Source organism: Cetorhinus maximus, chromosome 22 (genome assembly GCF_964194155.1).
Source record: "Cetorhinus maximus chromosome 22, sCetMax3.hap1.1, whole genome shotgun sequence".
In the NCBI taxonomy this organism is placed as follows: domain Eukaryota; kingdom Metazoa; phylum Chordata; class Chondrichthyes; order Lamniformes; family Cetorhinidae; genus Cetorhinus; species Cetorhinus maximus.
Window position 1 is genome coordinate 59,125,407 of NC_135900.1, and position 16,217 is coordinate 59,141,623.

General features: G+C 44.7%; 1 protein-coding gene across 7 annotated transcripts in view; it reads right to left on the reverse strand.

The window, feature by feature from the left end:
• pot1 (protection of telomeres 1 homolog) overlaps window positions 1–16,217 on the reverse strand; it is a 334,309-nt gene that overhangs the window by 21,761 nt on the left and 296,331 nt on the right. For all 7 annotated transcript variants that reach the window (XM_078568389.1, XM_078568390.1, XM_078568392.1 and 4 more), the window contains 2 exons: window positions 8,761–8,942; window positions 6,995–7,083 (listed from right to left, as the gene is read on the reverse strand). In XM_078568389.1, the coding sequence (XP_078424515.1) occupies window positions 6,995–7,083; window positions 8,761–8,942 (271 nt within the window). The remainder of the gene's footprint in view (window positions 1–6,994; window positions 7,084–8,760; window positions 8,943–16,217) is intronic.

Sequence of the window (16,217 nt, forward strand, 5' to 3'; positions counted from 1 at the left end):
GGGTTCCCCAGAGACTGGGAGATCTGGGGCTGTATTTTGTTTCAATTTAGTGGGTGGTACTCTCTAAATCCCTATCATAGCGCATTTAGTTTCACATCCAGCTTCACAATTCTACCAGCGCCATAAGAATGAAAGGATAAGGGCAGGCGAACTCGCTTTCTTTTAAGCCCAGAGAGTTGGTTAGACATGAAATCCTCTACTAGAGATATAGGTAAAGATTTGAAAAATACAATTTCAAAAGTGACTGAAGACAGACAGGAGAATGGGGCTAACTGGATTCCTCTCTCAGTGCAGGGCTGATGGGCTGAATGACCTCCTTCAGTGCTGTACAATTCTATGATTTATGTTGATTTTGACTTCCTGCAGATCTTTAATAACCAGATCATTAGAGGACCATCCATTGGTATCCCAATTCATTAAGGCAATCTGGAAATAAGATCTTCATTCGTCTGAACTACATCTATTATTTAGTTTGCTGGCGAGTTCTCCATCTGAACCTATGAGTTCTGACGATTCAAAGTTTATTTCTTGGAAAAGCACATTACTAACATCAGTTTTAGTATGGAGACAGTGCTTTACTGGCCCTCATTATAGACCTGACCCTATTTATCTGGTCAGATATCCTTAAGGCTCAACTTAACTTCCTGCCCAAGATATCTTCTCAGGGTCAGTGAGGAGAGCAGGTGGTTGTTCCAGCATTTTCCTCTTCGAGGTGCAAGTTGAGATCGGGCTGTCAACTCAGACGCCCACAGGGGCCTCCAGCATCATGTCAAAAACAGTGGAATGTTTCTGTAAAATCCAACAGGTACTAATTTTACATGGAGTGACAACCCCGGGTGAGCTATTCAGCAAGTAAAGAATGGCTAACCAGATGGCGGAATATGTCTTCCATTTGGTGGCTAGTGAGCCCAGGGACAGGTTGAAGACTATTTTATGACCGCACCCTGGGGTCTCTTAACCAGATGTCCACTCATTTTGTTTGTGAAGCCACTGCATAGGATAACTCTCTGACTTTCACAAAGCAATGGGTTCGAGTGCTTCCTAGGATTTCACACTTGGCAGATTGGTCCTGCCTGCCAGCCTCGAAAGCCCAATGGGCTGTGCACTCTGCCCCTCTCTGCCACTCCACCCCATCCCTCCCCCCCTCATGAAGTTTGACTACCCTTGTATGTTCCCGGATTGTGCGGAGGATTCGGAGTGCGGCAAGCGCTGTCTACATACCGTTTCATGTTTGAAACTCCACTTTCCATTCAAACTGTCTTATCCAGCAAAGTACTGCAGCCAGAGCACATTAAGCTGACACTCAGGTACACTGGCTTCTTTTTATAGAGAGAGAGACCTGTGTCTACAATGATGTTGATGTGTTACAAGCCCCACCACCAGTATCACCCCCATGGCGTGTGGAGAACCATTGCAAAAGAGACCATCCCACACCGAGGTGGATAATCCATTGTTCTCTTATCACTGACTGGTTTTTAGGAGAAGAAACTCAGTGAACATCCTGTGCTGAGCAGGCAGGGGACGGCACTGGCTGTAACACCACAGCTGTGGCAATTCTTCAACAATAGCACCATCTAATGGTGAAGAACTGCCATTCCTCTCACTACTCCGAAAGATCTCCTGGAGTCAGCAAAGGAAGAGAGGAAGTGTTGAAAAAACGCACAGTAAGTGAAGACCTGAGGCGATTGTGATTGTGGGTGAACTGTCGTGGGGTAGGTTATTCATGCAGATGTACAATGACTCGTGGGGAAGCAGATTAGAAAAAGAATGAGGTTAGAAAGAAAATTGGCAAATACTATAGCCAAGATTGCTGGCAGCTGGTGAGGCACCCAGCCCATAGTGTGAAGTTAGGGAACTACCCTGCATACTGGTCTAACCAAATATCCAGCGCAACACAATCCATTCACTGGAGGGATATCGCAGGCTTCTCAGCATATTTCTACATACAGCATCTGCATATGGAAACATCTGTAGGTTAAAACCTACCCTCCTCCAGTCATACTGCCGTGCTACAGAACAGAGACTGTCTGGAGGAGGGCACAATATACATTGAATAAGTAACAACGAGAGGCATTCTAGACTAGTTTCCATCCATGCAATGAATATTCGGGGGATATCACCATTAGGGCAGCGCAGTAATTCCAATGATGCATGGCGAGATCTCAGTGCGGCAAATATCATATCTTTCAAGTGTTATTTAATAGACAAGACAATGCAGCCATAGTATCAACTACCCACCAGCATAGGTACTGCAAATCAAAATGGTTCTCTATTTTGGCTAAAAAAAAACAATTATTTTAAAAAGCAATTATAGTCTGAATGACAGTAGTGTTGGTGATGTGGAAGAGCAGAAGGATTTAGGGCTAATGGTTCAGCGGATATTAAACTTGGCACCTCAGGTTGATAAGGCTGCAAAATAAAAGCCAACAGAATTCTAGGTTTAACTCAATACGTTAAAGGCTGCAGGTAATGCTGAGCCTATTACATAAGGCCTCAGTTAGAGTATTGTGTTCAGTAATGGGTTATAGGAAGGATATCAAGACTTCAGAGAGGGCACAGTGCAGGTTCACTAGGATACTGCTTGGTGTGAGGAAATGTAAGTCCAGAGAAAGACTTAAAAATTAAGATTTTATTTTTGTTCGAGCATCACAGTTATGGCGGCAATGCGATAGGAGCGTTCAGAATTATGAAGATTGGGACAGGGTAGAGAGAATTGTTTCTAGTTGTTGGCGGGGGGTGGGGGGTCAAGAATAAAATTAAATGCAAGGGATTTAGAACAAGGATAGGAAAAACTGCTTCACAGGGAGTGAAAGCTGTGGAGTTCACTTCGAGGTTTAGTGGTTTGGGCAGGAACAAGGTCAATAATAGTTGGATGGGTAGATGATGGAAAATGTGTTGAAGGGATATGGGAACAGGGTGGGTAAGTGTGATTATTAGTGTTTGCTCAGGTGGAGACTAAGCACCAACAAAGACTGGTTGAATGGTGTTTCCTTGTTGCAATTCCAATGTATTTCTATGTAGCTCCAAAGGCAGCCCCCACCCACCTAAATCCAAACCTCAAATATTAAATGCATTCCACACTTAGGGCTGGATTTTCAACCAGGATCAGGAGCTCAGCACTGATCATTTCCGGGTCCTAACCCTGCATCGTGTCAGTAATGTGGCACAACATGACTTGATTTTCATATGCAAAGGTCCTAATTGACCTGGAAGTGGGTACAGCACCCATTTGGCAATGCCAGGAGTCGCCTGGAGCCGGCACTTTGTCAGAGGATGATTTTAAAAGGCAAATGACAGCTTGGGGATATGGAGCATCAGGGCGTTCAGAAGGCCAGCGCTGGGTTGGACGTGCATTCCTCGGCGGCCTATGTTTTTACAATGCCCCCCTTGAGGCAACAATGGGCACTGTCTCCAACAGGAGAGATGTGCTCTTCCCTCTGTCTGGAACGAGAAATCTAGATGGCCAAGGCATCAATAGGAGAGGGGTGCAGTACTTGCAGGCATATTGAACTTTTAAGGAAGACTTGTATGTTTATAAAGAAATACAAGCAAAGACACTGAGCAAAGGATGGCTGATAAAGTGAAATGACCAATTTCTGGAAAATTCCTATATGGATTCTACTGACACACCTGTCCTGAGAGAACATCAAATATCGCACCTGAAAAGGTGTAATAGTCTTCTTCAAGCAGAGACACTTGAAGGGGAGATAGGAAAGATGCAAAAGACTGAGCTTTAATCTCTTGTGGTTGCGGAGGCAAAAGACTGATTTGCACATCTCAGCAGTCACTCAAAAATCCATTTCCTGTTGATTTATATCTCAGAATGTGTAAATAGTTCAGAGGTGGATGCAAGACGACTATTTCCCTTCAAGGAATACAGAGGACAGCAGGTTAAAGAGCTAGCTGAAGGGCAGTGCAGTGTGTGCTGGTGTGCTGTGAGAGTGACAGCACAAGAAGACCAACTAGTCACCCCTACAGTTACAGGCGAAGTCTCTCTCTCTCTGTTGCTGGAGGGAAGGTTCAGCAGAAGCCACAATTAAAAAGGAAATAGGACAGCCTCTTCAGCTACCCTGCAGAACCAAGTGTTTCCAAACCAACTGTGAAACGGCCAAAGTCAGCTCTACTGGAATCATTCAACTTAACGGTTGCAATGTAATGCCATCTATGCCTCACGGACAAGTCAAAGACTTTTTAAGCTTTTATTTGGACTCTTAACTTCTCATTTCTGATCTGTGTGTACGTATGTTGCATTTTTATTATTTTTCTCGGGTTTTACTAACTTACTGTTTCTTTGACTCAAGAAAGCCTGGTTATACTGGCTCCTTCTAAAAAATAAATACATTTGGACTGGGAATAGGTATTCACGGGGGAAGGGATCCCTTTTGAATTAACCTTGTTGCCTCATCCAGCAAGCCAGAGTGCCACGGAAGGGCTGAGGCAGTCGAAGAGGCTGACGGCGAGGTCACTCCTCAAAGGGCACCGATGTCATCCCTTGCTTCCTCAGCTGCTCTGACGCAGGAACCATCCATTGCACAAGGCTCAATGACAGGGGCTGCCCCTGCAATGATGCAGGCTCAGCAGCCTGTGGAGAAGCCCCCTTGGGCAGCTTCACGAGAAGGACGGAAGCCACAGACATCTCAGTTGTGAGCAGAGACAGGAGAGCAGGCTGCCTCTAACTCTACCTCAGCCACAGGGGGAGCACGTTGTAGAAGTGGGTGGAAATGCAAGGTAGCACACCATTTGATGCATTTTATGGGTCCCTTGGGCAATGTTTTTTGAGTTAGTAAGTTCATTGACTTTTCATTTATGACATTATTAATTATGCCACCCAGGGCTACAGCTGTTTCCTAGGACAACTGGGGTACATAAAAATTCAGGTCGACATTGGCTTCGACAGCTTGCAGGTAGGGGACTGAGACTTGTGTGTACTGTGCATAATGTCAAAAGGAACAGGGAGTGAAGGGTCAGGGGGTGGCAGGGTCCAAATGGTGCCATGGTGTGTGTTATAGGAAAGTGTTGGCGGTGGAGACCCCATTTTCGAATGCAAATGGAATTATTCAATGTGGATGCTTACTGGATAATTTCTCTCTCTGAGGAAAGTGAGTTACAGAGTCATCCCAAAAGGGTTGAGAGTTTCAAGTGAAATGTGCTGAATTAGCATGGCCCTTTCGGCTGTGCCAGTCTACTGATCGCTGAGAGCTCTGGGACAGCCTTGGCAGACTTCCTTCAATGCCTGGACCCTGGGCACCTCTGGAGCTCTCTCTTCATTCTCTTCTTCCTCCTCCCCATCCACCTCTGAGGGTGGGTGGCGTTCCAGGTCCTCCTCATCCTCCAGCTCCAGCCCCTTTGTACTCTCACGTTGTGCACACGCAGTTGGCACATACTGGAGGGCACCACCTGACTGGTCATGGCAACAGAAGAACATCTTCAAGATGCCAATTGTCTGTTCGATGCAGGTGTGTGTTAGTAGATGGCTTTGGTTATAGCACCTTTCTGCATCTGTATCTGGGTACCAGACGTGTCAGGAGCCACCTCTTCAGATCCTTCAGCAGTCCCCTAGAGTCTGGATGTTGGCCTTAAGAGACGCAGAACCTGGGATTCTTGAAGAATAAAGGAATCATGATAGTTGCTTGGGAACTGCGCGGAGGCCTACAAGATGCACTTCATGTAGTCACAGACCAGCTGGACATTCATTGAGTGGAAGCCTTTTCTGCTCAGGAGTCTAGCTGGTCTTTTGGTGTCTTGGTGGCTATGTGGGAGGATAAATTACCCCCTGGACCTGAGGGAATCCAGCAATGGTGGCCATTGTCTCAAAATGGATGCAGTTCCCTGTCCTCTAGAATAGGGCATCCGTGACCTGCCTGATCGTGTGATGAGCTTCCAACTGTGAGATGCCACCCAGGTCCACACCAGGATACATAAAAAATTCAGGTCAACAGTGACCTTGATGGCTGCAGGTAGGGGCTGTCATGGGGGCCGTGAGGCACCAGGTCATTGTGGACCAGAGTGCAAATATCCAAGATCATCTGCCTGGATAGGCGCAGTCTCCAGGGTACTGGTGGTCTGTCATTTCGAGGTAGTTGATTCTTGGCTGGTACACCTGATGCCCTTCTTCCTCTTGCAGCCCTTCGTTCTGCTCATCTGGCCTCCTCCTGACCAGGAGGATGCATCTGCTGAAGCTTCTCCTTTCTACTCAGCCCAACGTCAGGGCAGCTTGCCTCCATTTCAACTCCCTCACTTGAATCCCATTGGTTCACCAGGCTTTCCTTGATCCAGCTCTGACATCCAAGTGATGCCAGGAGCCTCAGGTCCCTCTCAAGAGTCCAATCACTCACCCCACAAATCTAGGCCCCTCAGCTCCAGTGATGGTAACTCTGTGCCACGGGTTGAGCAGCTGAGTTCAATTCTCTTGTTTCTCACAACTGTTGACCAATTCACTCATAACCACTCATGGCTTCCTGCTGTGTTCCTGACAGCTGCACCCTAACGTGTCCCGGACTTTCTATATTCCTTGCGCCTCCCAACTGAAAATCTCAAAACTGCTGCTCCAAAAATTGTTAATGAGTTTCATAATGAGCTTAACAATTGGTTAATTGGAGGTGTGTGGGCTTGCAGCTTCCCTTTCCCACCCTCTCCTTGAAAATCACATAACATTTCAGAGGCATCGGGATCCAGTGACACCGTCCGAAATTGCGATTTTCAATTTGCACCCGCACCCAACCTCACTCTCATGGACTTTTGAAAATGCGGCTCCTAATATCTGACTCCAGGCACTTGGCCATTAGACATCGAGTCAGGATTATGAATAAGCCGTTATAAAGCGTTGGAGCAGGTCCAGCTTTCCTAACATTGATTCCGTCATGCATCAAGTGAGCCAGTGGCAATCCAATTGGTCCAAACTTACTTAGTTTCTCTGGTTTATTGATGCCTGGAGCCTTTGACAAGACAGGACTGCAAAGGTACAGAAGTATATAACACAGTCAATGGTTCTTACCGGAGGGCATTCTTGAAGTGTTAAATATGTCCAGCAGCGTAAGATCTCCAATACTATCCTGGTCTGCCGCAAGTGCTGATTCTAAAGATCTGAAAGAAAGCAAAAATCCCCAAAAAACTCACACAAAATACTTTTTATTCAACTCCCAAAAGAGCTGATTATGACTGAAAAAAAGACTTGGGGTGACTTCAGATAGCGATAACCTTTGTGTGAACTATGGACAATCACTAAGCAACTGGAAGTTCCCCAATAGCTGAAGCCTGGAGCCGATACAATAAGCCCCTGTGCTGTTTATGGGTTATGTAGTAGCAACTTTGGGGAGTTCAGAATTGCTTCAAAACTACTGTCGGGAAGAAGTAGTTTCTTGGAGCCACAGCACTAAATTTTTGTGTTAACCTTTTTGTCTTAAGGCTGGCACAAAGGATCCTTAGTGCGATGGAGACATTATTAATCTGCATATAAAACATAGCAGAGGTTGTGAACTGGTTGATTGTACACACAGTTGATCTATGCATATTGTTGGATGCAAATTCCTTCAAAGCTTTGCCCCTTCCTACCTCTGAAATCTTTACTAATCCTCCCCGATCTCTGCATTCCTAATATTCTGGCCTCCTGCACATGTCTCGTTTTACTCATTCCATCATAGTGGCTATGCCTCCAGCTTCCTAGGCCCTAAGCTCTGGAATTTCCTCCCCAAACTACTCTGCCTCTCTCTCTCTCCCTTTAAAAGACTCCTTAAAACCTACAACGTTGACAATGCTTTTAGTCGCCTGTCCCAAATCAATTTATCTGGCTCGGTATCAACGTTCTTTGTTAAGGCTTTTGTGAAGTGCCTCGAGAGATATAATTACATTAAAGGCGCTAAATAAATGCAAGTTGTTAATGTTTGCTAAATTAGATTAAGGCCTGTGCTGGCATTGCTGACTCTGGACATGTGGGTCTCACACAGTCAGCAGCAACCCAAGTCGCGTTGCCAGTTTCCCTGAGATCAGTGGACAAAGGGATCAAACTGCAGAGAGAGGGTTGGTGCTAACCTCAGGACCTGGCACTGCTTGATAGGAAATCTCAGGGAAGTTGTTTAAATAAACTCATCAACTATAAACATGCCATCAGAAAGGTAGCTCGGAAAACATTCTCATCCGTTCCTGCCTCCCAGCAAACAGCATGAGGGTGTTAGTCAAGGAACTGGATGACACAGAATTAAAATAATTGGCAGAACTAGAAGGAGATGAGGAGAATATTTTGATGTGATGCGAGGGGAGGGTGGGACTAGGGAGCTGCGAGCCCACACGCCTCCAATTAACAAAATTAGAATTCTTTTGGCCTCTTGTAGCAAGTTGTGATAACCTGGAATGCACGGTGGTGGAACAGGTTCAACAGACGTTTTCAAAAAGAATAGAACATGTACTTGAAAAAGGAAAAAAAAAATGCTGGGCAATGGGGAAAGGGCAGCGGAGTGGAATTAATTGGATAACTCTTTCAAAGACCCACAGCAGGCATGATGGGCCAAATAGCCTCATCCTTGCTGTAATATTTTATAATTTAGGTGAAAGGCTTTTACCCATTTCACAATATAATGCCAGGGATTGAGGAAATCCAAACTGACCTTTGACTTGCCCATCAAATTTGCTGCATCTGCTCACAGGACGGGGGCCTGCTGTCACTGCACCGTCAGCGCTTTGCAATCAAGCGGTTAGGTATTGGGAGTGGGAGAAAGGCTTCAGATCTTTCAAAATGTGAACCGCTTCTCCGCAAATGCTACTCACTGCTTCAGCTGTTGGACATCGCTGCAGTCCTCCGGCAGCACTGTTATTCCTCTCCCATACGAAGTCCCGCCGTGAAGGTGGAATTCCATCTCTGGCACCGTGTCAAGGCTCCTACTTGGTTTGTCAGCGCTCAATGTCGCCAGTTTTGTATGAACGTTATGGATTGTCAGGTATGTTCCCACCTGTAAAGGTTAAAAAAAACCCTCTATTATTACTCTTGCTAATTTGGGAGCGCATCTTCCATGTGCACCAGTTGTAGCGCAAAAATGCAAGTGTGAGCATAAAGGGCCCACCATTCCTTTGTAATAGAGTCCACTCTGCTGCTAAAATTAGTAAATAGAGTAAAAGGTAACTTTAGTATATTACTGAGAGTCACTAACAGTCACTAAGATACGTGTCTTTGGGCAGAAGTAAAACTTTATTAGTATATTTTAAGAAAGGTATTCGTCCGTTTATAATCCGTGAACAAATCGTCAAGAAAGTTTAGTTTCCAGCTCTATCACATGAAAACAGCCACATCAAATTTATTTTTGTGCTATTTTATATTCGTGATGAAATTGGAAATTCCATACCTCAACCCCAAAGTCTAGAAACCCTGGCTTCTGGATACTCTTGGTAAATTCAGGTACCTGCACATGTTTGGTGCAAAAGTTCCAGTTACTGCAACAAAAGGCAGGAATCCTGTGACTGGCTGGTTTGTTAAATCTTTATCTGGTATCTACATCTGTGTGTAACAGCTATATTGTGCAAGACATACCTGCTCTTCCCATTGACACACCGCTAACATTCAAGTGCAAGTGGCTAACTTAATACTCCACAAATATGCAGAAAAATATATGCAGCAATGAAAATTCCTCATTCCAACTGTATGTTATCATCAGGTCTTTCCATTCTGTTAAGAACATAAAAGCATGAAAAGACCATTCAATCAAGCCTAGTCCTTCTGCCAACCGTGTTGAATAGGGCTTTTACTCCATTCATTTAAAATACTGGGTAAATATCCCTGACACTCAAAGAATACTCACCCATTTCTACATCTTCATTATTTAACACTAGCCTACTGATCACCAACTAACAACTCCACTTCTCCATTCAGTATCATTTCAGTCTATAACTATCCCTGTTTACAACCCAGTCTTATTCTCAAATGCACACTTATCCAGTGCTGTTTTAATGAGTTATCCACCTCAGCACTGAATGCTATTACAGTGAACCTGCTCCACTAACCTGCGTACAAAAACATTTCCCTACTGGTCACTTGAGGCCTTGTTAATTTAAACTTGTCTCTGGCTGTCCATGTCAAACAGCCTGTTTAAATCTCTACTTTTCTGCTTCCTAGGATCATGCCCTTCTAAGTCCTGGAATCATCCTCATTCTGTCATTGTGCTTTAGGTAGAAATGAAATCAAATTTTCAATTATATAAAAAAAAAATATTTTTTTCTCTCTCATTTTATTTTGTCCATCTCTCTTTGCGCCACTTTTTAAAATTCATTCTTGGGATGTGGGCCTCACTGACAGTGTCAGCATTTATTGCCCATCCCTAATTGTCCTTGAGAAGGTGGTGGTGAGCTGCCTTCTTGAACCACTGCAGTCCATGTGGTGTAGGTGCATCCACAGTGCTGTTAGGGAGGGAGTTCCAGGTTTTTGACCCAGTGACAGTGATGGAATGGTGATATATTTCTATGTCAGGATGGTGAATGGCTTGGAGGGGAACTTCCAGGTGGTGGTGGTGTTTCCATGTGTCTGCTGCCCTTGTCTTTCTAGATGGTAGTGATCATGGGTTTGGAAGGTACGCTCTAAGAAGGCGTGGTGAGTTTCTGCAGTGCATCTTGCAGATGGTACACACTGCTGCTACTGTGTGTTGGTAGTGGAGGGAGTGAATGTTTGTGGATGGGGTGTGAATCAAACAGGCTACTTTGTCCTGGATGGTGTCAAGCTTCTTGAGTGTTGTTGGAGCTGTGCTCATCCAGGCAAGTGGAGAGTATTCCATCACACTCCTGATTTGTGCCTTGTAGATGGTGGACAGGCTTCGGGGAGTCAGGAGGTGAGTTACTCATCGCACAATTCCTAGCCTCTGACCTGCTCTTGTAGCCATCGTATTTATATGGCTGGTCCCGTTCAGTTTCTGGTTAATGGTAACCCCCAGGATGTTGCTAGTGGTGGATTCAGCAATGCTATTGAATGTCATGGGGTGATGGTTAGACTCTCTCTTGTTGGGGATGGTCATTGCCTGGCACTTGTGTGGAGCGAATGTTACTTGCCACTGGTCAGCCAAAGCCTGAATATTATCCAGGTCTTGCTGCATTTGGACATGGACTGCTTCAGTATCTAAGGAGTCTCGAATGGTGCTGATCATTGTGCAACCATCAGCAAACATCCCCACTTCTGATCTAAGGATGGAAGGAAGGTCATTGATGAAGTAACTGAAGATGACTGGGCCTAGGACACTACCTTGAGGAACTCCTGCAGTGATGTCCTGGAGCTGAGATGACTGACCTCCTACAACCACAACCATCTTCCTAGGTATGACTCCAACCAGCAGAGAGCTTTCCCTCCGATTCCCATTGACTACAGTTTTGCTTTGATGCCACACTCGGTCAAATGCAGCCTTGATGTCAAGGGCAGTCTCTCTGACCTCACCTCAGGAGTTCAGCTCTTTTGTCCATGCTTGAACCAAGGCTATAATGAGGTCATCAGCTGAGTGACCTTGGCGAACCCAAACTGAGCGTCAGTGAGCAGGTTATTGCTATGAAAGTGCCGCTTGATAGCACTGTTGATGACCCCTTCCATCACTTTGCTGATAATCAAGAGTAGACTGATGGGATGGTAATTGGCCAGGTTGGATTTTTCCTGCTTTTTTGCACAGGACGTACCTGGGCAATTTTCCACATAGCCAGGTAGATGCCAGTGTTGTAGCTGTACTGGAACAGCTTGGCTAGGGGCATGGCAAGTTCTGCAGCATCTAGTCATCAGTACTCTTGCTGGAATATTGTCAGCATAGCCTTTGCAGTATCCAGTGCCTTTAGCCATTTCTTGATATCATGTGGAGTGAATCGAATTGACTGAAGACTGGCGTCTGTGATGCTGGGGACCTCTGGAGCAGGCGGAGATGGATCATCCACTTGGCACTTCTGGCTGAAGATTGTTGCAAATGCATCAGCCTTATCTTTTGCACTGATGTGCTGGGCTCCCCCATCATTGAGGATGGGAATATTTGTGGAGTCTCCTCCTCCAGTAAGTTGTTTAATTGTCCACCATCATTCACGACTGGATGTGGCAGGACTGCATTGTGGCACTGTGTTCACCAGTCAAGCGGCTAGTTCACATAACAAGCCACTCCCTTGGTGCATATTCTAAAAGGAAGAGGAATTTGCCTTTGGAAAGCACCTTTCATGAGCTCAGAACATCCCAAAGTGCTTTACAGCCAATGAAAACACTCTGAAATGCAGGCCGTATTATAATGTAGAATAGCATGGCACAGGGCAAGTCAAAATAAGCTGTTTACAGTAATAAAACGTCCTGAAGAAGGGTCATATTCAAAACGAAGCATTAGCACGGTTTCTCTCTCCACAGATGCTGCCAGACCTGCTGAGCTTTTCCAGCACTTTCTGTTTTAATTTCTGTTTCCAGTAATTGAGAGGTCAAGAACAAGAGCCAAGATTAAATGCAGGAGACTTCGCAGAAGACAAAAAGAGAAATTGAGAGACTGTGGAACTCCAGAGTTAATGGTTGAGACAGAAACAAGGTCAAGATTCAAGATTAAATTCGATAGGTGCACAAAGGCAAAAAAGAGAGTGAAGGGTGAGAACATTTCCCTTCGTACTTCACTGAATGTCAGCCTGTATTAAGTACTCAAGTCTCTGGAGTCAACCTTCTGACTCGGAGGCGAGAGTGCAAGCAACTGAACTATACTTGGACAGCTTAAATTGTTAAGTGTTCTATTCTCCAACAACAACATGTACAATAGATGTTTACGGAGGACTTGGAAATAATGTCCCCATTACAGTCGCATAATGATCTGCCAACACATTCTGTGTAGGTGCACATATAACAGAAGAGGCAGACGGTGGCCGAGCCCTTGTGAATCTCTGCCCCAACACGGAGACAACATCTTCAGGAGAGAAGGAAAGGAGAGGATATTGGAGAAGCCCTGCTGCTTAAGCAAGTTACCCTTGAAACACTAACAACAATGCAAGGCAATTTTAATTTAGGGCTATAACTAATTGATGTGGCCACAGCGGAATAAACTATAATAAAAATATGGTATCTGTCACTCACTTTAATTACAAAATGAACATTTAATCAGAGCTGTCCTCCGAGAATATCTGCAGTGAGTCAAATACAGTTATCTTTCTAAATTACTCATTAATTCAGCCAGGCTCTAGAAATCAACTGCCTAAGGATGCTTACTCTCATATAACACATATATACACAGGGGGCTACATTAGCTGTCAATCCTAGGCCCATTTAAAACAATTACAATTTAATCTGTGGCTGCTTTCATGTTGTGAGTAACCAGTGCTTCCGATATAAAGCAAACTGGAATCCTGCTCTATTTAAAACTCAAGTGAGTGTTGGCAATGCAGGAAACTGTTCATGACATGGGTTTCTAAACTTTGTAACGAAATGGCAAATGGCTATGCAGAGTTCTCCCCCAGGAGAGATGTGCTGTGAGCTGGACATTGTGGAATCAAGAACCTAGTGATAAAGAATGTATTTACAACTGCACCACACACAAATACATGTACAGCAGTCCGCCTATTATATTGAATCTTGTCAGGCACTTGCTCCCTCTATTATAGAACCTGAGAGCCTTTCATGAGCAATGTGTCTCCCAGTACCACTGGCCAGTTCATAATAGGCTGGGAGTCCACAAAAAACCCAAGTATCTGCAAGGCTTTTTATTTGAGTTGGAGTTGCTCCTGGAGTTCGCGAGCTCCACTCCAGGCACTCAATGTCTGTGGACGATGGGCACGGAAGGAGCAATGGATCCAAATAAAATTATTGATACCCTGGGCAGCATTGGCCTTGCACTAGAATCCTTCAGCTTCTGCTCATGTAGAGAGTAGGCAGAACATGCTTGACCCCAAAGCAGACACCTGCTTTCCTTCCAGCCCAACTCCTGTAAGGTTCTTTAAAGTTGGTGGCCCTTGTTGTTCACAATGTACTTCTGCTTGGAATCCATCCCATGAACTCCAAGCCCTTCAAGTAATGCAAAGCATCATTTTAACAATATAATGAGTTGGCTGTCAGGTTATGGGGTGGGATCAACACATTGAGGAGCGGGCGTGGGCAGCACTCAGGAGACAGCTAGCCTACAATCAGACTATCGGCTCACGATGCACAGAGTGTACCTTCCCTCAGTGCTGACATCTCTTGCCTAATAGGATGCCTCATGTTTTAAATAATAGTGAAATGCTGTCCAAGTCCCACACATTATAAATATCAGTAGTTGTTTTTGATCATTTCTCAGAAGTGTGTAGGACAGTCCTTAGTTTCAAATGACAATGTGATTTGATAAATTCTTGCTCTCTTAACTGCGGTTGACCTTGCGAGGAACTCAAAGCTACTTATTATCTGTATACTTGACTCATTCTACTTGTGCAATGCAGATCAGGAAAGCAAATTAACCATAAAGTCTGGCATATTGCCCATGACACTATCAGCTAGATGGGACAGAGAACCCATGGTGCTGGTGAGGAGAGGGTTTGTTACAAGCACTGAGACAGCCTGAACATGTTGGTGATATGATTAAACTTAAGAGGCAATGTTACAAAGTTAGCAATAGAGGCTTCATATCTGGGGATTGCACATTCATAAATACTATCCATTCTTATCGGGAAACTATGAGGGATGTAACACTTGGATATAATATTTGGGAGTGATACTATACTGTTGGTGCAGTGTGAGTGAAGCATTGCAAGCAGAGAAATATTAGTGTTTATCTAGAGGGAAGAATGCACTCTGATTGATTGTGTACTCAGCATGCCCGGTGCACCTCACACAGATATTTCCACGGTCCACAGGAGTTGGTAATTGATGTATTATGAGAATAGGCTGGGGAAATCAGTGCATTCTGCTTCTCACAAAAGTTAATGGAGGAGAGCTGTGATCAGACTATTTAAAAACATTAAGGCAACAAATAAAATGGAATGGAGTGTGAAATATAATCTGTAAAGACGAAAAAATGCAAATAAAGAAATAATTGGCAAAATGAAAATTAGCAAACAATTTTTGAAAAATGTTTTGGAAATCAATTCAACTAAGAAGTAATTTGAAAAATGTCAGTCTGCTAGGTCTTTAGACTTCTGCTCTCAACCCTTCCCCTCCCTCCAAGAATTACAATAGGGTTCCCCTTGTCCTCATCTTTCACCCTGCCAGCCTCTGTTTTCAATGGGTCAGTCTCCACCTCCAGCATGATGCCACCACCAAACACATATCCCCATCCCCTCCCCTTTCAGCATTCTGAAGGGACCATTCCCTCCATGATACCTTGGTCCACTCCTCAGTTACCCCTAGCACCCGCTCCTTTCCCATGGCACCGTTCCGGACAAGCACAGCAACTGCAACACCTGTCCTTTTACCTCCTCCTTTCTCACAGGCCAAGACCCCCAAACAACCCTCCCAAGTGAAACAGCAATATTCGTGTACTTCTTTCAATTTAGTAGACTGTGTTCACTGCTCACAATGGGGTGACCGCTTTCGGGAACACCTCCGTTCAGTCTGCAAGCATGACTCTGAACTTTCAGTCGCCTGTTAATTTAATTCTTCACCTTGCTCTCACTCTGATCCCTCTGTCCTTGGCTTCCTGTAGTGTTCCAATGAAGATCATCGTAGGTTCCAGAGACGGCACCTCATCTTTTGACTGGGCACTTTACAGCCTTCTGAACTTAAAGTTCAATTTGACAACTCTAGATCGTAACCTCGACCCCCATTTTGTTTCCTTTTTCTTTGCAGTTTGGTTATTTTCTCTCTTTTTTTCCTTCACTTTGCTTTCAGATGGCAGCCATTCAGGGTTCTGCCATTCATACCTCCTTTAGACACATCCTTTCTTTTCATGTACCATTGCCACTCGTTTTGGCCTTGCACTATGAAACCTCTTTCATTTAATCTCTCCTGCCCTCTCTTGATCACAAACCTTCCTCATGTGCTTTTCCCCACCACATTCCTCCTTTCACTTGCTTATAACCTATTATAAATATGGAGGGAAGGTAGTGTAGTGGCCATGTCACTGGACCAGTAACCAGAGGCCCAGGCTCAGGTTCTGGGGACACGCATTCAAGTGCCACTATGACAGCTGGTGGAATTTAAATTCAACTAATAAATCTGGAATATAAAGCTGGTGTCAGTAATGGTGACCATGAAACTATCATCGATTGTTGTAAAAACTCACCTGGTTCACTAATCCTCTTCGGGGAAGGAAATCTGCCATCCTTACCTGGTCTGGCCTACATGT